We start from the raw sequence: 24774 nt of genomic DNA, 5'->3' as shown, positions 1-24774 counted from the left end.
ACAGTGGACTTAAATAAATAAAAACAAATGGAAGAGGAAAAATTAAAATGGATAACACAAAAATACAGAGGACCATAAAAGACAGCTATAAATAATTAGATGCCAAGAAATTGGACAACCCAGAAGAAATGGATAAATTCCTAGGAATATACAACCTACAAAGATTGAATTATGAAGAAATACAAAATCTCAGACATATTACTAATAAGGAGATTGAATCAGTAATCAAAAACCTCTCAACACAATCCCTATACAAGTTCCAATAGCATTTTTCATAGAAATAGAACAAACACTCCTAAAATTTGTATGGAATCACAGAGGACCCAAATAGCCAAAGCAATCTTGAGATAGAACAAAGCTGGAGGTATCACAACTCCTGATTTAAAACTATATTACAAAGCTACAGTAATCAGAACAGTATGGTATTGCCATAAAAACAGAGACACAGATCAACAGAATGGAAAGCCCAGAAATAAACCCACCCAATTATGGTCAATTTATTTATGACAAAGGAGCCAAGAATATACAATGGGGAAAGGGCAATCTCTTCAATAAATGGCATGGAAAAAACTGGACAATCACATGCAAAAGAAGAAAACTGAACCACCATCTTACACCATGTACAAAATGAACTCCAAATGGGTTGAAGATTTGAATGTAAGACCTGAAACCATAGAATTCCTAGAAGAAAACATAGGCAGTAGGCTCTCAACATCAGTCTAGGCAATGATTTTTTGGATTTGACACCAAAAGCAAAGGCAACAAAAGCAAAAATAAAGGGGACCACATCAAACCAAAAGCTTTTGCACAGCAAAGGAAATCATCAACAAAATGAAAAGGCAACCTACCAAATGGGAGAACATATTTACAAGTCATGTATCTGATAAGGCATTAATTATCCAAAATATGTAAAGAACTCATATAACTCAACAGCAAAATAACCTAAAATAACAATAAAAATCTGATTAAAAAATGAGCAGAGGATCTAAATAGATATTTTTCCAATAATCATTAGGGAAATGCAAATCAGAACTGCAATGAGGTATCACCTCCCACCTGTAAAAATGGCTTTTATCAAATGGATAAGAAATTACAAGTGTTGGTGAGGATACAAAAAGAAAACCCTTATGCACTATTGATGGGAATGTAAGTTGGTACAACCACTATAGAAAACAGTATGGAGATTCCTCAAAATATAAAAATAGAACTATCATATGATCCAGAAATTTCTGCTGGGTATTTATCCAAAGGAAATGAAAACATTAAGTCAAAAAGATCCCTGTACTGCTATGCTCACTGCAGCATTACTGTAGCACAATAGCCAAGACATGGAACCAACCTAAATGTCCACTGATAAATGAATGGATGAACTACACACACACACACAAATGGAACGTTCCTGTATAAAGTGGTCTTGCCATTTGCGACAACATGGATGGACCGTGACAGCGTTATGCTAAGTGAAATAAGCCAGAGAAAGACCAATACTTTATGATCTCACTTATACATGGAATCTAAAAAAAGTAAAATAAAAGCCCTAACTCATAGATACAGATAACAGATTGGTAGTTGCCAGAGGCAGGGGGGTGGGGGTGGCGGGGAGCAAAGTGGGTGAAGTTGGTCAAAATGTATAAAACCCCAGTTATTAAGTCAGTCAGCCATGGGGATGTAACGTGCCGCATAGTGACTGTAGTTAAATAACTGCATATATGAAAGTTGCTAAGAAAGTAGATCTTAAAAGTTCTCATCACAAGGAAAAATGTAGAAGTATGTATGGGGATGAATATTAGCTAGATTTATTGTGGTGATCATTTTGCAATATAGAAATATCATTATGTTGCACACCTGAAGCTAATATATTTTTTTTGTCAATTATACCTCAATTAAAAAAACAAGGAAATAAACCAATATCACAGCTTCTGAAGTACAGAACTGAATAAACAAACACCTTAGTGCAGGTTCATGCCTCAGCCAAAAGCACATGAGGGTACCTGTGCTTTTATCACTCTAGATAATTTTGATGCAGTTGGTTCAGAAAAAAAGTTCCTATACAGTTGGCTCTTAAACAATGCAGAGCTTAGGGGCGCCCACCCTCTACACGGTCAAAAATCCACATCCTCTGTATCTGTGATTCCTCCCTACTGCCTGCCTGTGGTTTCCCTGTATCTGTGGTTCTGCATCCACAGATTCAACCAACCACGGATCGTGCTGTGCTGTAGGATTTACTATTGGAAAAAATCTGCATATAAGTAGACTTGTGCAGTCCTAACCCATGTTGTTCAAGGGTCAACACTTTTTGTATAATACATATGCAAAAGCAGAAGACTGCATTTGAAAACTAATATGGTCATTTCTTCCAAAGGGAGTTTATCTCCATGTTTCTAGAAGTTTTGGTCTGTGTTACAGTGAATCTGGGCATGTGTGAAGACCTGTTGCTTGACTAAACTAATAACAGTGTTTTCACAAACAGAATTGCCTTATATTGCAAGTTCTACAAAGCAGAAAGTCAGGCTGGAACACCTGGAAGCTGTGCAGCCCGGCAAAGCTCCAGCAGCGAGTCCAGCACCAGAGCTGATCAGCCACAGAGCAAAGCCCTCAGCATCCTCTGGCCAGGGAACTTGGGGTGTGGGTGAGTTTGAGTCAAGACCACAAAGAGTCTTGCCCGGTTTGGAGCTGGTTTTCTGCTCAGCCCAGGCAAGGGGAATTAATTCGTAGCCCAGACTACTTTTGCTGAGCATAGGTCCCAGCCCTGCCCAACCAGAAAGCCTTCCAGAACACCCTGGAAGCTGTTTGGAGTCAACTCTCCTGCTCTATCAGGGAAGGGGAGCTAATTCATAGCTCTGCCCCCTGCTGAGGTCGCTTTGGGCCCTGTCTGACCAAGAAGCCCAGTCTAAGCACCTGGGAAATGGCGTGGATCAGCAGCATGCAAGCAGAGAGCCAGCCAGCAGATCTACCCATCTGCAGAGACAAGCCAGTGACCCGTCCGGGCAGAGAGCCTGGCGCACAGGTCTGCCTGACTAGCTTCCCGAACAAGAGTCTTACCAGTTTGAGGTGTGCTCTGCATATCCACCCACTCCTGGTCCCTGCCCCCTGAGCAGAGAAGTTAATCTGTAGCCCTGCCCAGGGCTGAATACAGCCTCCAACTCTGCTAACCCCAGGAAACCTACACAGAGCTCCCCAGAATCTCAGTGGCTCACCCGGCGGCCCTGATCACAGCAGCACTTGCGTGGAGACCCTGACTAGCACCTCTGCGTCTAAAGGCAGCCACATCGGCTCAGGGACCTCAGTGTGGAAGGCTGATTCGACTCCCAAAGAGCCTCGATGGCCTGGTGACTGTTCTGCAGCCCCCACCAGGCAGGGAAGGTCATTTGTTGCCATACTCAAATCTGCATATGGCTTCCAGCCCAAATGAAGCTGGGAACCTAGCCAGAGCTCCAGGGAATCCATGTAGACCATCTTGCAACTCCCATTACAGCAGCACTGAGTGGAGAACTCAGCCAACGGCCCACCCCATCCGCAGGGCTAGGACACTGGTCCATCAGGCCAGGATGTTGGTATATAGTTCTGCCCAATTTGATCCCCAAACAAGAACCTTGCCAGCCTCGGGGCCTATATGGGGCCCTGCCTGGGAGGGAAGCTAACTCATAGCCCCACCCACTGCAGAATGCTGTCTTCAGCTCATCAGACCAGGGGACCTAACCAGAACCCAGAAGAAGGTGTGTAGCCCATCCCTCAGCCCTGCTTGCAGCTGCACATGAACAGAGAGCACAACATGCGGCTTTCCCCATCTGCAGAGCAAAACTGGTGGCCCCATCTGGCCAGGATACTCAGTGCACAGTCTAGCCAAATTGTTGGGTCCCCAAACAATGAGAAGTGCCTGCAGGCAAGGGCAGGTAAGCTAATTCACAGCCTAGCTTACTGCAGAGTATAGTACCCAGTCCCGATCATCTAGGAAGCCTGACCACAGAACCTAGGCACCTGCAGAGCGCATCTGACAGTCTTTCTTGGGCAGGCAACCAAGCCAATAGTTTCATCCAATGTTCTCAGCCACTGGGAAACCCCCCGCAACCCCCATGACTTCAAAGCCTAGGCAGTGGCCTCATCCCAAAATACACCCTGAAAGCAAGCCCCACCTGTCCAAGTATGTTACCAGCTGATGTGTTCAGAACACCAAGCCAAGTAAACTAACGAAGAATTGCCTCTGCTCAGGTGAGTCCGTAAAGTTCTGGAAAACGAAAACACTCAAATGCACACATACCAATGTAAGGAATCAGGGATCACAAAAAATCATGTAACTACAGCATCCCCAAGAGAAACTAATAAAGCTCTAGTAACTGATCCTAAAGAAGTGGAGACCTATGAGATGTCAGACAAAAATTCAGAATAACCCTCCCAAAGAAGTTTAATGAACTACAGGAACAAATAGATAACTACATGAAATTCGGAAAACAATGCGTGAACAAAACAGAAGTTCAACCTCTTGTTGAGGTTGTAGAGACATGTAGAGGACATGAAACAAACAGAAATCCTAGAGCTGAAACACAATGACTGAAGAATTCAATACAGAGCTTCAAAAACAGTCTTGACCATGCAGAGGAAGAAAAAACTCAGTGTATTAGCACACAGTACTTTTGAAATTATCCAGTCAAAGGAGCAAAAATTTAAAAAAATGAAAAATAATGAAGAAAGCCTATGGGACTAGTGGAACACAATCAAAGAAAACAATATCTACATTATGAGAAATCCTAAAGAAGAGAAAGAAAGGGACAGAAAGTATATTTAAATTTTAATGACTGAAAATGTCCCAAACTTGTGGAGAGAAATGGACAGTCAGATCTACGAAGCCCAAAGGACTCCAGGTAGATTGAACCTGAGTAGACTACACTGAGACATATTATAATTAAAATGTCAAAAGTCAAAGACAAAGAATTCCAAAAGCAACAAGAGAGAAGAGACAAGTTACATACAAGGTAACCTCTATAAACTACTGGTAGGTTTCTCAACAGAAATTTTTCAGGCCAGGAAAGAATGGGATGATATTTATGAAATATTGGAGAAAAAAAAAGTCAGCCAAGAATTCTGTACCCCAGCACAGCTTTCATTCAGAATTGAAGTAGAGATAAAGACTTTCTCAAACAAATAAAAGCTTGTATAAGGAAGATCATGTCATTAACCCTGCCTTACAAGAAATGCTAAAGGAAGTTATTTGAGTGAAAGTAAAAGGATGCTATTAACATTATAAAAGCATAAGAAGGTAGTGTGAAATTCACTGATAATGGTGAATATATGGTCAAAATTAGTCTGTAATATGGTAAGGGTGGTATGCAATTCACTTACACCTCTAGTTTAAAAGTTAAAAAACAAACGTAAAAATAACTGTAACCATAATAATCTGTTATGGGACATGCAATATAAAAAATACACAATGTGCAATATCAAAAACCTAAAATGTGAGGGCAGAAGTAACAGTGTTAAGTTTAGGAATGCTATTAAAATTAAACTGTTATCAGTTTAAAATAGGTGTCATATGAAAATGAATATATGTATATTCATGTATGATTGAAGAATTGTGCTGTATACTAGAAATTGACATAACATTATAAACTGACTATACCTCAATAAAAAAATAAAATAAAATAGGGTGTCATAATTCTAAGATGTTTTATGTAAGCTTCACGGTAACCACAAGGGAAAAAGCTGCAGTAATTGCACAAAAGAACATGATAGAGAAGTCAAGGCATACTAACACTAAAAGACATCAAAACACATCAAAACAGCAGAATAAGAAGTGAGGAACAATGGATCTACAAAACAGCCAGAAAACAATGAACAAAATGGCACTACTAAGTCCTTATTAATAATTACTTTAAACATAAATGGATTAAATTATCCAATCAAAAGACAAAGACAAAGAATGGCTGAATGGATTTAAAAAAAAGCAAGATCTAATGATATGCTGCCTATAAGAGGCTCACTTTAGTCTTAAAGATGTATATAGACTGAGAGAAAAAGGATGGAGAAGGAGAAAGATATTTCAAGCAAGTAGTAACCAAGAAAAGCAGGGTTAGCAATACTTAGACAAAACAGACTTTAAAAATGATAAGAAGATACAAAGAAGTTCATGATAAATGATAAAGGGGTCAATCCTTCATGAAGATACAACAATTTTAAAATGAGACATTAACTACAATAAATAATAGTGGGGTTTTTAGTAAAATGCTCTCAACACAATTGATTCATCATCCAGACAGAAAATCAATAAGGAAACAGCAAATCTGAACAACACTAGAGACCAAAAAGGCCTAAGAGACATATACAGAGGGAAGTGGGGAGGAGCAAGACAGGGGTAGGGGATTAAGAGGTATAAATTATTAGGTTTAAAATTAGCTACGAGGATATACTGTACAACATGGAGAATACAGCCAATATTTTATAGTAATAAAAAATGAAGTATGACCTTTAAAAATTAACACTATATTATATATTTATAACTTATATAATATTGTACATCAACCATACTTCAATTTTTAAAAAGGATGACTAAATGGAAGCTAACAAAAAATATATTAACACAGGAGGAAAATTCACTGGAAATTAAAGTAGGTTTTGGGGCCTGGTGTTTAAAGGTTCAGCCAGCCTTACAGAGCTGTCAGATCGCCAGGAGAACAGGATTTGGTCTAGATCGGTGGGATCCTGAACCCCCGCTCTTAACTGCTGGCTCCCAGGAGGCACCTGTGATGGTCACCCTGTTTTCCCGGCCCTGGAGGAAGGTGACCCTCTGTACCCCACTTTGCTGCATCACAGCCTGCACACGTCATACCCCATGGGATGGTCTGGACCAGCTAAGAACGTGGAGCACAGGACTCTTGTTCATCTTTGTTCATCCCCAGTACCATGTCCGGTTGAGAGGATACGTTCAAAGTGTTTATTGGCGCGATCAGCTCCCTAGGGTGCTGGACTGTCTACATCTGATGCAATTTACTGACAGGCACAAGGTGGTTGGCCTGCAAGGGACCAGCCCTACCTGCTGGGAGCCGCTTGCCACATGCAGAAACAGCAGCCCTTTCTTCCACATCCACCCCTAAACCAAAATCCTTGGAAGCACAGCCCTGGACAGACCATACTAAATAAGCTAAGTGGGAGAGGCAGGCCAAGGGGGGAAAGCTGCTCTAAATTTGAGAGCAGAGAACGTGACTTTACATTCCTCAGTCTCCTTCCTCTGCCTCAAAGCTCTGATTCCAAGTCCTGCCAAGGCCCATAATCATAGTTCACTTCTTTTTCTTTCCCTAAAAGAAAATTACTCTTCCTTCCAGGCCCAAAAGAGCTATGATGTCACTTACACATTCTGCAGGAATGTCAAACTCAGACGAGGCTCTGGGAAACGATATTCTGGGGTACCTTTCGACACCCCTGGGTAATCCGCACAGATAAAACAGCCCAGTGCAGGTGATGTGGTTCACTGAAAACAGCACATGTCTTCAGAGTCTGGACTGGGAGCCACAAACCCTGGTTGGGTGGGGCGAGCTGGTGTGCCCAATGGGATCCAACTCATTCACACCCCTTCCTGCTTCCATGGGTGGATGCCCTGCCCCTGGGGTCACTGCATCCCTGTCCTGAGAATACCAGAGACCAAGGGGGAGGCAGGACAAGCTGACGTTTCCTGGGGAGTGCTGTGCAGCGGACATCTGGCCTGGGGCTGGGAACAGGATCCAAACAGTTTTAGGAAGTTCTGAGCTCATCTTCCAGACACCTCTTGTGACTTGTACTCTTTTTTTTTTTCTTTCTTTTCTTTTAATTGAAATATAATTGACATATAATGTTATAATAGTTTCAGGTGCACAACGATGCCTCAATATACGTAGTACATATTGCAAATGATCATTGTGATCCTGACTTGTACTTTTGATGTTCTGTCCTGAGCCTGCTACTAAGTACAGTTATAACACACTTCAAGAAGGGAGCATGTCCCAGGCTGTGCTAACCAAACATGAAGTGACAAGTGGGTGGTCTTGCTTAGAGAATCCCAAACACCCTGAACGTGTAGAGAGCATGCTCGGGCAGTGGCCCCTGGGAGCTGGTTAGAGATGCAGGACCTCAGGCCCCACTCTGGACCTCTTGGATCCAGGTCTCTGGAGGCAACCTAGGAATCTGTGACTTTCAAGTCTACTGAAACTTGAGAAGCACTGACAGGAGGAAGGCCCAGGCCTTGCCGTGTTCCTTGGAAAAGACGGGAGCAGCACAGCCAGTGTGGGTCCTGAGTCAGATGCCCTAAGTCTACTCCCAATCCTGCCATTTGCTGTTGGTGACACTGGGTGTGGCAGTTACAGACTTAAATCTCAGGGTCTGCATCTGCAGGGTCAGGGTGCGAGCCGTCCTGGGCCGGCAGAAATGCTGAGAGGGTCAAGTAAGGTACTAGAGTGCACTTAGCCTAAAGCATGGCACCAACTAAGTAAGCAATTAATACTCATTATCACACCATTATTATTTCTTGGGTAAATTCCCTATGTAAGCTCCTCCCCAGGCAAGAGGCTGACCGACCGGACATGGTCTTTCCCCGTTTCTGGCAGCTAAAAAGAGGCACCAAGCCTGGAGGGTGGACAGTGTCATGTGTGTCACTTGGCCTTCCCAGAGATACAGGCTGGGCCCTCCCCTACTGTCCCAGCCTCCCCTGGAGTGGAGGGGCTCCCATCAGCACAGCCACTGTTCCCTCCGGGGCCCCCAGCCTAGCAGGAGGGGCAGAGAGGACACCCACACATCCTCTTTGCCTCCTGCCCTGCATTCTGTGGCTGGACTCCCACTTGCCATCAGCCAGCAGATGCTTGGACCCAACATGATACACCACATCCACAAGAGAAAGGACAAAAAGCACATGATCATCTCAATAGATGCAGAAAAATCATCTGATAAAATTCAACACCCATTTATGATAAAAAAAATATTCTTACCAAATATTATAGAGGGAATATACCTCAACATAATAAAAGCGATTTATAACAAACCCACAGCCAGCATAATACTCAAGGGTGAAAAACTGAAAGCCTTCACACTAAAATTTGGAACAAGACAAAGATGCCCACTCTCACCACTCCTATTCAACATAGTCTTGGAAGTCCTAGCCACAGCAATCAGGCAAGAAAAAGAAATAAAAGGGATTAAATTGGAAGAGAAGAGATAAAATTGTCATTATATGTAGAAGACATGATACTATATATTGAAAACCCTAAAAGCTTCACACAAAAACTACTAGAGCTGATAAAAGAATTCAGCAAGGTAGCAGGATACAACATTAGCATACAGAAATCAGTTGCATTTCTTTACACTAATAATGAAGCAGCAGGAAAAGAAAGTAAAGAAATAATCCCTTTTAAAACCGCATCCAAACAATAAAATACTTAGGAATAAATCTGACCAAAGAGGTGAAAGGCTTATATATGGAGAACTACAAAACATTGATTAAGGAAATTACAGATGACTTAAAGAAATGGAAAGATAGCCCATGCTCTTGGATTGGAAGAATCAATATTGTTAAAATGGCCATACTGCCAAAGGCAATCTACAGAGTTAATGCAATCCCTATCAAATTATCCATGACATTTTTCACAGAACTAGAATAAATGATCCTAAAATTTATATGGAATCACAAAAGACCCAGAATTCCCAAAGTGATATTGCAGAAAAAGAAAGAAGCTGGAGGAATAACCCTCCCAGACTTCAGACAACACTACAGAGCTACAGTAATCAAAACAGTGCAGTACTGGCATAAAAACAGACATATGGATCAATGGAAAAGAACAGAGAGCCCAGAAATAAACCCACAGTCCTATGGTCAATTAATCTTCGACAAAGGAGGCAAGAATATACAATGGGGAAAAGACAATCTCTTCAGTAAGTGGTGTTGGGAAAACTGGATAGCAGTATGTAAATCAATGACATTAGAACACTCCCTCACACCATACACAAAAATAAACTCAAAATGGCTTAAAGACTTAAACATAAGACATGACAAACCTCTTAGAAGAAAACAGACAAAACATTCTCTGCATAAATCTTAGCAATGTTCTCCTAAGGCAGTCTACCCAGGCAATAGAAATAAAAGCAAAAATGAACAAATAGGGCCTAATAAAACTTATAAGCTTTTGCACAGCAAAGGAAACCATAAGCAAAACAAAATGACAACCTATGGAATAGGAGAAAATATTTGCAAATGATAAGATTGACAAAGGTCTAATTTCCAGAATATATAAACAGCTCATACAATTTAATAACAGAAAAACAAATAACTCAATCCAAAAATGGGCAGAAGACCTAAACAAGCAATTCTCCAATGAAGACAAACGGCCAACAGTCACATGAAAAAATGCTCAATATCGCCAATTATCAGAGAAACACAAATCAAAGCTACAATGGGTATCATCTCACACCAGTCAGAATGGCTATCATTCAAAAGTCCACAAATGATAAATGCTGGAGAGGCTGTGGAGAGAAGGAAACCCTCCTACACAGTTGGTGGGAATGTAGTCTGGTGCAGCTGTTACGGAAAACAGTATGGAGATTCCTCAAAAGACTAAAAATAGACTTACCATATGATCCAGCAATCCCACTCCAGGGCATATATCTGGAAGGAACTCTCATGCAAAAAGACACATGCACCCCAATGTCCATAGCAGCACTACATACAATAGCCAAGACATGGAAACAACTTCAATGTCCAATGACAATATCCATGACTGGATAAAGAAGCTGTGGTATATCTATACAATGGAATACTAGTCAGCCATAAAAAAGAATAAAATAATGTCATTTGCAGCAACATGGATGGACCTAGAGAATGTCATCCTAAGTGAAGTAAACCAGAAACAGAAAAATACCATATGATATCACTCATATGTGGAATCTAAAAAAAAGAAAAAAAGGACACTAATGAACTCATCTACAAAACAGAAACAGATTTGCAGACATAGTAAACAATCTTATGGTTGCTGGTGGAAAGGGGGTGGGAAGGGATAAATTTGGGAGAGCCACTTAATACAAAAATAGATTAAAAAATCCAGATTTCTTCTGTATAGCACAGGGAGCTATATTCAGTACCTTGTAATAACCCTTAATGAGTAAGAATATGAAATCAAACCTATGTATGTATATACATACTGGGACATTGTGCTGTACATCAGAAATTGACACACTGTAACTGACTGTACTTCAGTAAAAATACATACATACGTACTACTTAAAACCTTTTGTTTAAGCCAATTTCTCTTTGGCCTTAGGAGGATGCAAAGAACAGCAGGTGACCATCCACCATGGAAGAAGTCTTCCAAAGGCTTAGATGCCATTTTCAATTACCTTGCTACTTCGAAGACATGGTGTGACCTGCTTTCAACATTTCCCAGACACATTCTCTTTGTGAAATTGCCCTTCAGGTCCTCATCTGTGCTTCTTCTGTCTGTGTCTTTGGGTGGAAACTCAAATTGATTCTTAAAGAGTTGGCCCTGCCCATGGCACTCCCGTGGTAGGCCCCCAAAGGAGGCGATGGCCTACCGTTTGGGCCTGTGTCCTTGTCAGGCTCCTCAGAGCTCCCTGAGGAGATGTCACCATATACCTCAGCTGGGCTGAGTCTCAGGACATAGGGCTTCATCCTGTACTAGCTACGTGTAAGAGGTGTGCTCCAGGAACTCGGCTGGGAATAAGCAAGCCAAGCTTACTGGCAATCATAGTCTACAAAATCTCTGGCTGAGAGAAACAAATTTGGGGAGATAATCTGAAAATGTATCCCTCCCTCTGGGACTAAGTCAAGCCCACGAGAGCTGCAGGCGGGGACCACCTCATTTTGCTGCACTATACTTGGCTGGGCGCCCTGCCCACACTGCAGGCGCTGTGTAAGAAAGCCTTGGGAGGCCTCGGTGCAGTTAATCTAGAGGCACACTTGAGGGTGGGCAGCTGACATCACTATGGATGCAAGAAGGTGGGGGCAACACTGCTCCCAGCACTCGGAACCAGGAATAGTTGTGCATCTAAAGCATAGTCTATTTTTCCCTCGTGGACTCTAAATCATATCACGGCTGATTTTCTGTTCTGTTTTTGCTGCTACAGAACTCAAGATCAAATTTGGGGCCTATTTCTGGAAGGATGCCGTCCAACAGAACTTTCTGTGATGATGGAAATTTTCTGTACGTGTGCTGCCCAATATGGTAGCTATCCGCCACATGTGGCTGCTGAGCACTTGGCATGTGTCTAGTGAGACTGGGGAACTGAACTTTTCATTTTAATTAACTTCAACTTTAAATTTAAATGGCCACATGCAGCTACCAATTAAACAGCGCAGCTTGGGACAGCATATAGGAAACGGCATGTATTTTGGATGTGACACTTGGTTTATCTTTCTTTCCTATCATTTTTCCTCTACTTCATGTCCTTTCACTAATTATTTTTATTAATCTTCTAGTATGATCTATATCTTTTTCAGCCAACCTAAGTTTTTTTTTTTTTTAATGTGAGAATCTACTTATAAATACACAAAATAGATAACAGCCTTATCCCCAACTTCTTTGACTGGGTACATCCTCCCCTCTGTTGTGCAGCAGAGTAATTAATATGTTCATTTAAGGAAAGGGAGTCCCAGGAGCAGGGGAAGAGAGGCCTTCCCTTCTGTTTCTGTCTCTGTTCTGTTTCTTTATCTTGGTGTTGCTTGTGCAAATGTTTAGTTTGTGAAAATTCATTGAGTGTATATGATGCACACTTTTCATCATATAAATCATTTATGTTATTCTTCAATAACAAGTAAAGAGAAACTATTACGTTCAAAGGACAATGTTAGTTTAGTACGGTCTTGGCTCCAGAAAGCGGTAGTTCCCTCTCATCTATCATTAAGGCAAATTCCTAAGATGGATTTTCCAGAGGGATCGGGGCAACTTCTGATGCTGGCAAACCCCTGCCCCCAAAGTCCCCGCCACCTTTTCCCCCAGAATCAGGCAATGCCAGGAAAGGAGGAGAGGTAAGTTTCAGGAGGAAGAAGTCTTTCTTTCCATCTTATCAGATCTTAGTTAAAAACGTTTCTTATAAGAGGCTGAGTATCTCCCAGAAACAGACCTCTCAGCTCTTCTCCTCGAGAGGAAACACATGGGTGGATGAGGTCTCTGAAATATGGGAACGTTAAGTCAATGGGGCAGGATGAGGAAATGAAATGCAACCTACTTTTAAAGAAAGCAACTAGAAACTACCCTACCAAGGTTTTCTTCAATGTCTAACCTCATGCAACTGAACCGAAGCATTTATTTTAAAAAGTACAGTTGAAAATGAAACTTGGCCGACAATACTGCTGAGGAGAATGTGAGTAAAAAGGCGCTCTCTCAGCTGTGTTCCTCCTGCCATGGCCGAAATACCTTCATTTTGCTAAAGACTGAAACACAAATTTTAACTTTTAGAAGTAACTGGGAGAGGTGGGCAGGTGTGCATCTCCTGCTAGAGGAGAAGGCTGCTTTCTGCAGTGAAGCAGTAACAGTAACCTGTTCAAACGGCCATGATCAAGGATTATGAGGGGGACTGTCAGTCCTGTCTGCTCACAGTGATTTAACTCTTAGACGTATTACTATTTTGAACAAAGGCCCAAATTCCTGAGACCCAGGATACAAATCTTCTTTCTTACTCTTTTCACATTGGATGCTCTAACTTCAGAGGCCTGCACCTACATGGATTTTACAGCCATTTAAATGTGTGGCTCTTCTTTGAAGTCGTCTTGCAGTGGTTCCTCTGAGCAGAGTTCAGGCCAAGCTTTCCTCCTTTATTCTTTCATATATGGTATTATAGGGATCAAGAGGAGAAAGTATTCTAAATACTGCAAAAAAGAAGTCCCTCAGAAACAATCACATTCATTTTGGTTTTTTAGTATGAACAAACTTCTTTCACTAATTTTTACATATGCAACTGCATTATGTTTGCATAAAGAATTGGCAGTTTTTAACACAGAGGAAAAATGTTCTCACATTTCAAAAGGGATTATAAAACAAATGCTAGCTAGCATTTAATTCACCGAATAATATATCAGTATTAGTTTCTTATTTGCATAGTTCAAAGGGAAATCTGAAAACTATCTAGTTCCTACAAGTTGTAAATATCTCAAGGTCACCCTTCTGACTTGAGTAATGTGGCCTGCCTATTGTTTTAACCAGTTATCTGACAGGAGCCAAATTCTCACTTCATTTTGCGATATGTGGATTACATAACTGATGTTCAATGCCAAAACCAACAAAAACTAAGAAATGTTACCTGTGATTTAAGTAAATACAATCAGTGCCTTTCAAGACATTGTCCCCTAACTTGCTATCAACTTTCTCTTCTCGGGTGTCCATACGTGAAAACTGAAATGCCAGAGGCAGAGGCATTTCAGAAACACAAAGTCCTGAAACTGATTTACCTGTTAATTCTAGAAAACCTGGGTCTGGAAAGCATTAATCAGGTAGGGCAGGTGTGGGACGTTCTTAAATCTGTATGCTGAATTTTGAATTCTAGAATTGAATTAATGATCCCTAAAGAGTTTTAGACAATCACTGGAAGGATGAGGGGAGAAATGGGTCCAGTAACTGAGCCAAGACTTGAACCATGGAAGCAACAGAACAGTCTACCGCATCCATTTCCTTATATGTATTCACACACCCCTCTCCAAGCTTCATGAAACCAGAAGCTCCAAAGCCATCACATACTCCTTAAAACGCTTATGAGAAAGTCATTTTCAAGGGATCACTGAATTTTAACAACCTACTGCCCAGCAGCAGAAGGGTGGAAGGGTAGAAAGCGGGGGGGGGGGGCACTTGAGGGAAGAAGAAAACAGGTATCTTCCCTGCTGAATGTCATTATATTACAATTGTCATAGATTTTTTTTCCTGAAATTCCTTTGTGGAATGAAGAATTTGTTGGGAAAGAACTCCCTACTTGTAAGGAAGCAGATTAAAGAGTCTTTAATAACAAATTTCCTGGGATGTCTGCTCACTGAAACCCCCAGGAGCCAGAAGCATTTAGTGGACACTCAAACAGGGGGTGATGAGGCACTAGAGGAACTGGCTGTGGCTGGCCTGTGGCACATGGCCGGGGCAGCAAAGTGAAAATTGTGTAATTAGAGTACAGACAACTTGACTTGGTCTAAGAGCCAGAGGGTCACTGGTCCCTCCTTTTTCTTAACTCATTATTCTGTAACAGGTACTAACTAGAGTTTCTGCCAGAACCAATCCACTTGTTTCCCAATTCTCCCAAGAGGGAGATAGACACAGACACACAGACAGACTTCCCCAAGGTACCTGCAGAAGGATCTTGTTCCCATCGTGGTCCTCCGTCTGCCAGCGGCCCTCACTGATGGGGCTGCAGGGGTTGGGCAAGAGAGGCACCAGCTCGCCGATGTCCTTGACTCGGAACTCCAGCACGGAGGAGTCGGTGGGGACCGGGGCCTGGTCACGGGGCAGTCTTTTCAGAGAGAACTGGATGTCCACATCCAAGTTGGAGAAAACGGGGAAGATGCAGAAGTCCGTTTTCCTCTGGCTAGGACTCCGCCTGAGGATGAGCTCGTAGAACTTGAGGATGTCGGCGTAGTTGTCATGGCGACAGTAGATGGTGAAGCGCACGATCTCCCTGCCGTAGTGCACCGGCCGGATGGCCCACAGCGGCGTCCCGGGCGCCAGCGTGAAGAAGTCCTGGCTGCAGGGCAGGTAGGGCAGGAACCGGCCAGGCACGCGCTCCGTGTGGTGGTGGCGCCAGGGCGGCCGCTGCAGCGTGCGGTGCAGCTGCAGGATCTGCTCCTCGCCGTACTCCTCCTGCAGGAACAGCACCACCGCCAGCGCCGGCTGCGCCGCCTTCGGGGCCTTCCGCCGCCGCCGGGGCGCCCTCCTCTCGGAGACCCTGAACAGCCGCAGGTCCGGGTGGATCCAAGCCAAGACCTTGTCGATGGCCTCCTGCAGGGGCTGCGACTGCCCTGGGTCTGCGATTATGTGGATGCTCACCAGGAAAGGGTCCTGCGCTTCCTCCACGGAGAGCTCGCCTAAGAGCACAAAACAAAACCCAAAGAAACAAATGGTGACTATTTCATTAAGGTGTCCCGTGATGACACGCAAGGCCTGAGCAGGAAGAGAAGCTAAATTCTACCTGAACTGACTCCATGATCCTTAGTTTCCGATTCCAAGTTCACATGCAAATAACACCGCCGCAGCACCTGGCGGCCCCAAATTCAAGCGCTATTACTCACGCTGGCCCCCACGCTGGGGGGTGGTAGGGCAGCCTTGGCCCAGCACTTCAGGTGGAGCGCATATTCCACACACTCTAGCACAAAGTCAAGCCTCCGCGGATTTGGAAGAGATAACAGGGCCATCAGGGAGGGTCCTGTAGCATTACCTGTACACCATTTAGAATTTCCTGCAGTGCCTTTCCCCACAAACGTTCCCTACGCCACTGTACACCTTTGGTTTGCTTATCTCACTGTTTATTCATCAGTTTGTTCATTCATTTAACATTGATGGAATCCTTTCTTCACCACTTACTCTAATTGATACTTTGAGCCCTGGCTGGTGAGGCATCCTGCCAACTGTGTCTCCATGGTGGGGTGGCCGGCTGGCGATCGTCTTGCTGCTAGAGACACAGGGGAGAACAACTTGGGGTGGGGGCCGGGGGACAAGCACAGTGTTGTTGCTGTCAGAGCTTCCTGGGGCTGTGGTTGGGGGTGGGGTGATGCACGGTGTGACCGTCACTGCCTACGTCATGCTGCCTTGGGGGCCTCTTCTTGGACCACGTCCACCCAGAAGCCCACATTCCCTGAATGGGTCAGCTCCCCTCCCTATGTCCTCTGGCAGAACATCAAATTCCAAGTGTGAATTTAACTGTTTACCTCAGCAACCTGTTCCAAGGGGTGGACAGTTTGCCGGCCACACTGGGGCATATTTCTACTACAGAAATATTCAGTATATTTTATCAGAGAACCTGATAAAAGGCTTGCTCTTGTTCATGATGGCTCTTTTTGTATTTATTTAAGTTGTATGACCATCCAAGGGAAATCGAGGAATCTTTAAGTCTACTGTGACTTGGAGGGTGAGATTCATCTAGAAACTAGACCTGTGTCCACACATGTCTCTCACAACATCCACTAGAGTTTTAGGCTTAGGGTGATCATGCCGTCGGTAATGTCTGAGAAGCGGGTGTGCTTTTAGAAACCATCAATCACCCTGATCGGTTTGTGGGATGAAAGGTGATTTTTTTTTTTTTGGTAGGTAAACAAGATATTCCAGGTGGGTTTACAGAGCATTTCATCAGAGGCACCTGCGATAACATGGTCTTAATTTTGCTGAGACAAAACCTGTCTGAATTTTCATCCCACCCTGACTGTTAGATATCTCACTTGGGAACAGGGAGCTCAGTTTGCCATTGCCTTCTTTCTTAGTCACTCATTTGTTCACACACTTCTTGAGCAATCTATGCACCAGGCACCGGGAGACAAGGAAGCTGGCGCCATGACTACCATGGGAGTCTATTTATGTAGGCTCTGGCATGAATAGTGCTCCCTTAGAGCTGTCCAATGCATGACCCCCAGCCACAGGCAGCAGCTCTCTAAAGAACCATAAGTCACAGATGAGAGCTTCATGATTTAGCTGGGAAACACCGACATAAAAGAGGAAAATTCGACCTGATATAAGTCTATAGGAAATATGATAGGGTAGCATCTTAGGTGGAGGCTAGATTCTAAAGTCACCATGACACAAACATTAACTATACACAATGTTACCACTGAAAGTCCCTGGAATTTCCCACATAGGACTACAAGGTCCTGACTTGCAACAAGATAACACAGCCAGACGGACGTTCCGTTGGTTGAACACCTGATGAAATAACAGGCTTGCTGCATGGCTATGTTATAAAAGAAGAGTCTTGTATCGTTCAACATCAGACCCCCACTCACTAGGCGGTGCCTTTCGTGCTACAAGAGGCTTTTGGGAGCTGGAGTGGCTTCTGGAACCGAAGGATGTCTAAGGTAACAGCAAAGCCAAGTCTTAGTACTCCCACGGTCACAGGGTAGAATGGTGGGTGGAATTATTTAAACTCTCCCCCTCTCTCTGGCTGAGCATATATCCCTGGACGTGTATCAGTTAAATATGAGCATGACGGAATTTCAATTTATTACCACACCACGAAAGAAGGAGCAATGTTTTCTCTAGAGGGCTTCTGAGAAGGCTTTCCAGAAGAAGTTCCAGGTGAGCTGAGTCTTGAAGGGTCAACGACATCTCCCTTACAACAACCTCAGATGTGGGGGTGATCACTGCAGGAAGAGGGAAGACTGTGTCTGAAGGCACAAAACTGTGCGGAAAACAAGCACATTTGGAAGAGGGTGGTGAGTAATTCTGAAAGATGGCAACAGACGCAGTAGGGAGAATGGATGGGAGCCAAGTTGCACAGGGCTTCAGCTCAGCTGGGTAGTGAGAGGGGCAATGGAAAGTTTTAACAAAGGGATGTCAGGATCAGGTCAAGGCGGGGGTTGGATACTGGCAAAGTAAGAAGTTAAAAAATGAGTGGAGTCTAGGTGAGAGGTGGCAGGGCTCGGCAGTGTGGGAGACTGCATCACCAGCCCTGGTTCTTTATTCTACCCCATCTCCTTGCTCTCTGCCCGTGTGGCTTTGTAATTCCTCCTACAATGGCTGAAGTGTGTTTCCCCACCCTTTGACTTTGACTAAACAACAGAAAGACAATGAACATTAGTACCACCGTCAGCAGCAGTGCCGTTGAAGCAGAAGCAGTGAGAAAACAAACTGAGTACATTTCCTGCCAGTAAGGAGCTCCAGCAGAAGTAGGAGAAGATACCACAACTAGGACAATGCATAGTTCACTTTTCCATGGTGCCCTGTTCGCCCACCAGTGGAGACATGAGATTTCGCTGAACAGTGATGAATGCTCACTATAAATGGAAAGGAGGAGAAAGGCTTGGGATAATCTGGGGATGAAGAAATGCACTTGAGAAAATTACAGATGATTTCTAGGAGGGGAAAGAGCATTAAGGAATAGAAGTCAGAGCAATCAGGCAGGTCCCTTTAAGCACCTGACCCCACACTCAGGACGAGCACATGACCACGTACATGGTGCCACGTTGTCGCTGACACACAGATGGCACTGAGTGTGGACCAGCACTTTCTCCGCGTTCCACACGCATGAACTCATGTGATCCTCACAACAACCCCAGGAGGGGGAGGGTGCTACTCTTGCCCTCATTTTAGGGAGCAGGACATCAAGGCACAAAGAGGAGAGGTACCCTGCCAGTGGCACAGAGGACATGCGCAAGCACTTGGCTCTGCGGCATCTGAGGTCTGTGTGCACCATCCTCCATGGTTCTGCAGAGAAGGACTAGTTTCACAGCCTGAGGAGCAGCTGTCACTCTCCAGCCACTCCTGGCCATGTAGCTGCTCCTTCTTCTCTCTCTCCTGCTCGCCTGTCTGCTTCTGATTGGCTGGCTTCTCAGCCAGCAGTCCAGAGCTTCATGTCACACACACCCATTTACATCTCATTCTGCTGGCCCTGGGTCTCTGAGGAAGAATATCTAGAAGCCGCCTCCCTGACCTCCCTGAGGGCACGTGCCCAGGTCTCTGCACTGCCTTCAAGCAGAAGTGAATCAGGCCAGCTCTGCAGGTGCGTGCGACAGTGACAGAAAAGCAAAAGTTGGCATGGGGAAGGCAGGCAGGCGTGAAGAGGCCCCGAGTAAGGTAGCTTCTGAGTCTCAGAGACAGAGCTATCAGGGTGCTCAGCGTTGGGGCCGCCTCTGTTCCCTGCACAAAGGTTTCCCAGGGAGGAGTAACAAAGGCCATGTTGAAGCCTGCACAGAGGAGTGAATGTTTACAGCTTTGCAAAAGGCAAGCTGCCCGACTCTGCCTCAGGGCAGGGAGTGGGGCTGAAAGGGATTCGACCTAGCACAGCTGGCCTGGGCAGCTCGGGATGCGGCCCCATCAAGCGATCAAGGAAGATGGAGACCCAACTCCAGAACTCCCTTTGCACTGTGTGAACCAAGGAGATTTAAATCCGGCCCGGAGAAGGGCCGGGGAATGAGCAGCGGCATTAGCCATCGCCAGCACGTGCCCACCGCACGCGACCTTGAAATCAACAGGCTCAAAGGGGCACAACACGGCTCCAAACCATCATTGGCTGCGAGGGTTACACACGCCCCAGAGAAAACCTGCCTCCGTGGAGCTAAGACAGGAAACCAAGTATTTGAGGGGAAGGAGAGAAAATGTGAATAATTAATTGTCATGAAAAGCCTCTCTGCCTCCGTGGAGAAGCGGAGACACTGCGAATGCGGGATGTGTCCCGCCTTTATCGTATCTATTACACTCTTCTCAGGGGCCCTCAGAGAGCACCTGTTCAGTGAGGGCAAGACAGACCGAACCCGGCCAACAGGTGGACGTCCCCAGGGCTGGTGAGAGGATGGAGCCGTTTGCACAAGGTTCACAAAGCTTTCCAACTAGCTTCTGCTTCCCAAGAGGACAAGCAAGAGTCTTCCCTGTGTGATTACGTATAATTAGATCTTCCTGATAATGTGAAACAAAAACAACTCTAAGTGAAGCGCTGCACCAGTGTGGGTCTTCTGTGAGGCAGAAAGCTTACTGTTAACCTGAGCATCTATTCTGTTTTCCCCAATATTTCGCTCTCTTGTATATTCCTTTTTTTGGTCTCATAAGTGTAACAGAAAATAACTTAGATGATAATAATCACCTATCAAGTTCTTATCATTTGTTAGACATTGTCCTAAAAGCTTTGCATATATTATCTCATTTAATCTTTAAAATACCACCATGATAAAGGTGTATCCTCCCCATCTTGCAGGTGAAAGAAACATTAACTAAATAGCCAAAGGCCATTCGGCTGGAGAAAAGCAGGGTCTCTGTGCTTTCTCACCTCTCCAGGCCACCATCCTTATAATCCTGCTCCTACCCTCAGCCTGCCTGGCTGGGCTCTGAAACTGTGGCTTAGCTCCTTCAGGAAACATGGAGGGGTGGGGGGATTCTGCTGTGGATGGACCGACCATTATGCCTGGGCAGTTTCTGGCAGCCCCTGACCTGCACAGATGTCCTAATCTTGAGTCTGGTGGAGGAGGCGGGGGGGGTGGGGGGGGACCACAGACAGATGTCCTGATGCTGGTCCTCCCACTCAGCTATCTCAGTACTGCCTGTGCTGGGACCCCCTCACGGCACTCTCTGCACCTGGGGCTTCACACCAGTCTTGCCTGCACTGGCCTCCACTGTCTGGTGCCTGCCAAGCAGACCTCCTTCCAGAACTGGCCAACTGATGTAATCCTACGACACTTACTTCCCAGTAGCAGGTACGTCTAATTGAAGGTCCAGATCTCTCATTCCGAAGGGAATGCCTGGCCAAGTCTCAGGACGTGACAAGCTCAGATACCCCTTTCTAGAATTTCTGGGCAATGACTGATGTCTCTTGTCGTTTTATCCACCAGCCATCACTGACAGTTTGCAATTCAGTGTCAATCACTTAATTTAACCAAGGAAAGTTTATTGAACACCTACTATCTGCCAGGCACTGTAGGATAGAGTAGAGAATAAAACAAGTCTCTGCCTTCATAGAACTTACACTCTAGAGGGAAGACAGACAATAAGCAAATATGTAAGATGGAGTCAGGAACCTAACTGCAACAGATCCTTCACTGACCAAACCATGTTCACTGTGGGTATAAGAAGGGGTTTCCAAGGCAGCAGCCGTAACCATTTCCATCACCTGAATAACTGCCGGTGGACCAATCCAGTGCCCTAAGTACCACGGGGCCCCAGACACCCTCAGGAGGCAGCAGAGTCTGGACATGGGCAGCTCCAGCCGCTGCAGGCTGCTTGCTTTAGGGAATCTGGCCCTGGAGCTTAGCTGGAATCTCTCTAACCTCAAATGCAGGAGGCTGAATAAACTTATTTGCATTTCCAAAGTTCCACTCGGTGGCACAGAACAATTCAGGAGCTTAGAGACTTGGTCTGTCAACCAGACACACGTGACCAAGCGCAGAAAACCCCCGTGAGACGGTGGGTCAGGTGTGCAAGACAGACACGCCCAGGGCATAGGTGGACGCCGTGAAGAAAGATTAGGTCGGGAAGCAGGAGGGAAAGAGGCCCCAGGATGACAAGGAACAGGAAGCCCACTGCTTTGTAAAGGACCGCAGAGGGGCCGACCTCCCCCCATTAAGCTGCGTGGTCTTCCTGGGATGCCGGAAATAAAAGCTCCCAGAAAGGCCCTTCCAATTCCTCCCTGGGAGAGTTTATTCATCTGGAATGTAATGAATAACCTGCCGTCAGCTTTTTTTTTTTTAAGTTTTTTTTTTCAATAAAGCCAGTTCCTCGAACTTCTGAACTAATTAAAAAACTGAAGCAATCCTCTTTGTCCCTGACAACACTTAAGATCAAATCTCAGACATCCTCAATGCTTAGTAATTTTAAGATTTTGACAAGGCCTTTGATTGGCCTGTAACTCTGAGCTGTGAAAGGGGCAAGGCTGGTCCCGTGCCAGCCCCAAACTACAGACAAAATCAGACGCCGGGTTGGGAAGGGTGGGAATCTGGTGGCCGTGAGGTGGCATGTGGAGTGTTTAACAAAGGGGATCCCAAGTGTGCTCATAATACAGATAAAATGCTTCTCCTCCCTCAGGCTGAACCCACAGAGCTTTCCTGTAACTGAATCGAGGCTGAAGTGGTTAAGCCCAAACATCCATTTTCACTTGACAGAGGACAGCACGGCAGGATCCCTCTCGGGCTCTTGTAAGAAGAATGGCTTTGCTATCACTGTCGTTACTGGACTGCGTTCTCAATTTGCATCATCTGTTGCAGAAGCAATGCCAGGAATCTGGTTGTGATGTGCATTCCTGAGCTCGCTCTAAGACTATTAGGAAAGAATACAAAAAGTAAGGCAGATACTCGAGACACCCTGCATGTTTTTCCACTTGGAGATGTGACAGCTTCTTGATTTCAGTGTATTTCTCAGCTTCATTGTGAAACAAACCTCTGGAAGGGAAGAGGAGGGGGAAGTCAAGGCCAGACACTAACCAGAGAGTAATCACAAAGACATGTTAAATTCAGACCCAGCTTGACACTGATTCTGGAAGAGGACAGGGAAGTTAATAGGGAATTAGTCTGAGAGGGTTTAACTCAGCTAGAAGAACTTAAACATCTCTAGCATAGTTATCTAAGTCCTGAGAACTACAGTGATTTTGCAGGTTGACAAGAAGGGAAGACAGGTCTGGTGCACAGCAACGTCCACTGCTTCATAATGTACCAGACCCTTCGAGTATAAAAGTTACAGGCTTCAAGACAACTGAGGACACGCTAGTATTTTGCGCAGAATCATTCTGCTACTCGGTAATTGCCATTCTTTCTAAACCACATTATAACTTGTCACCTCCATCAGTGGCGCGGTCACCCTGAGAGCACCAGGACTTCAACAAAATTCTGTAGATTTGGAGATGAGGCAGTAGGGTTTGCAAACAATGGGATTAGAATATTCATCTTGTTTTAAGAAGTAAGATACATCAATCAAAACAAAACAGACAAGAGAGGAGGATGTGAACCAAACCTTTCCCAAGGATGCGTTCATCCAGACCTCCCAGGCTTACACTCGAGCTAGCGGGAGGAATCCTCACAAGTACAGTAATTATGATTTATTTTTTAAAAAGGATTTATTCTGGCAGGAATGTTGAGAAATGAGACAAACCGCTATTACAAGTGTTCTAGGGAAAAAAAAACTATGTACGTGCTTATAAAATGGATGCATCGTAGAAAAATCGGGGATAAAATCTGGCATTAGTTTTGCTTGTGATCAAACCAGCAATGTGGGAAATGGAGTGGACTTTTTTTTTTCTTAAAATTCAGTGAAATATTCAAATACTTAGCCAATTTGAACAGGATACTAATGTATCCTTGTTTCCTTAGAAAACATGCACCTTACAGCCCACTTCAAGAACAAGCTTACTGGGCATGACTAGAAAATTAAAGATGGGTGAGACATTTAGCCCAGCCTCTCATGTTACAGATGAGGTCGGGTGACTTGTCCAAGTCAACCAATTAGTCAATGGCAGGACTAGAAAGAGAACAAGCATCTCCCAGCTCCCAGTTTGGGGCTGTCTCTAATTCTGAAGAATTAGCATTACTCCTGCTAATGGCCCCAAGGATTGCAAAGCAGGAGGAGACAGGGTCCCTTCCAGAGATCAGAACCTGAGGACGCAAGATGATCACACATGAGAAATATAAGAAAAACACATCATTCAGGGGTCAGTCCTGAATGATGTAAGGGGTGAATTTCAGGGACAAGAACCCAAGTCTCCCTCTCTCACAATTTTCTTATTGCCTGTGGCCCTCCACCAGCAGAGTCTGGGCTGTTCATGGCTTCAGGGAAGTTGGGGGCAGATGGACCCATTCATCAAGTTTCTGAATTTAGATTATTTTTCAGATCATAGAAGGGGAAACAGTCTAGAAGGGTAAGACTCTCTACTGCAAAGGCTGGGGCTTTGGAGACAGAACAGGTTTTCTGAGCCAAGAAAGGCTAAAAACCTAGAGCAGAGGTCTCACGCCATGAATAGGAGTGCAGAACATGTGATTCTTGAGGGGTGGCTTTTCCAGCCTAGAAGATGTCAAGTTTGGGCTTCTGGTGGGAGGAAGACTGGAAGGGGCCTGACCAAAGCCTAGATGCCAGAAGGTTTCTGAGAAAGGATCAGGTACTGAACTCTGGGGCTGAGCCCTGCAGGGGTGGGGACCCCAGAGCAGAGGAGACCTGTGCCTTC

At 44.6% G+C, this 24774-nt stretch overlaps 1 protein-coding gene across 1 annotated transcript in view; it reads right to left on the bottom strand.

Annotated features, from left to right (window-relative positions):
* Nucleotides 1–24774, bottom strand: part of FAM124A (family with sequence similarity 124 member A) — a 71927-nt gene that overhangs the window by 31348 nt on the left and 15805 nt on the right. Inside the window, exon 3 of the mRNA XM_031465972.2 lies at nucleotides 15288–16021. Within this exon, the coding sequence (XP_031321832.1) occupies nucleotides 15288–16021 (734 nt within the window). The remainder of the gene's footprint in view (nucleotides 1–15287; nucleotides 16022–24774) is intronic.

Source organism: Camelus dromedarius, chromosome 13 (genome assembly GCF_036321535.1).
Source record: "Camelus dromedarius isolate mCamDro1 chromosome 13, mCamDro1.pat, whole genome shotgun sequence".
In the NCBI taxonomy this organism is placed as follows: domain Eukaryota; kingdom Metazoa; phylum Chordata; class Mammalia; order Artiodactyla; family Camelidae; genus Camelus; species Camelus dromedarius.
The sequence above is the reverse complement of the archived record's forward strand: the minus strand, read 5'-3'. Positions and strand labels throughout refer to the sequence as shown.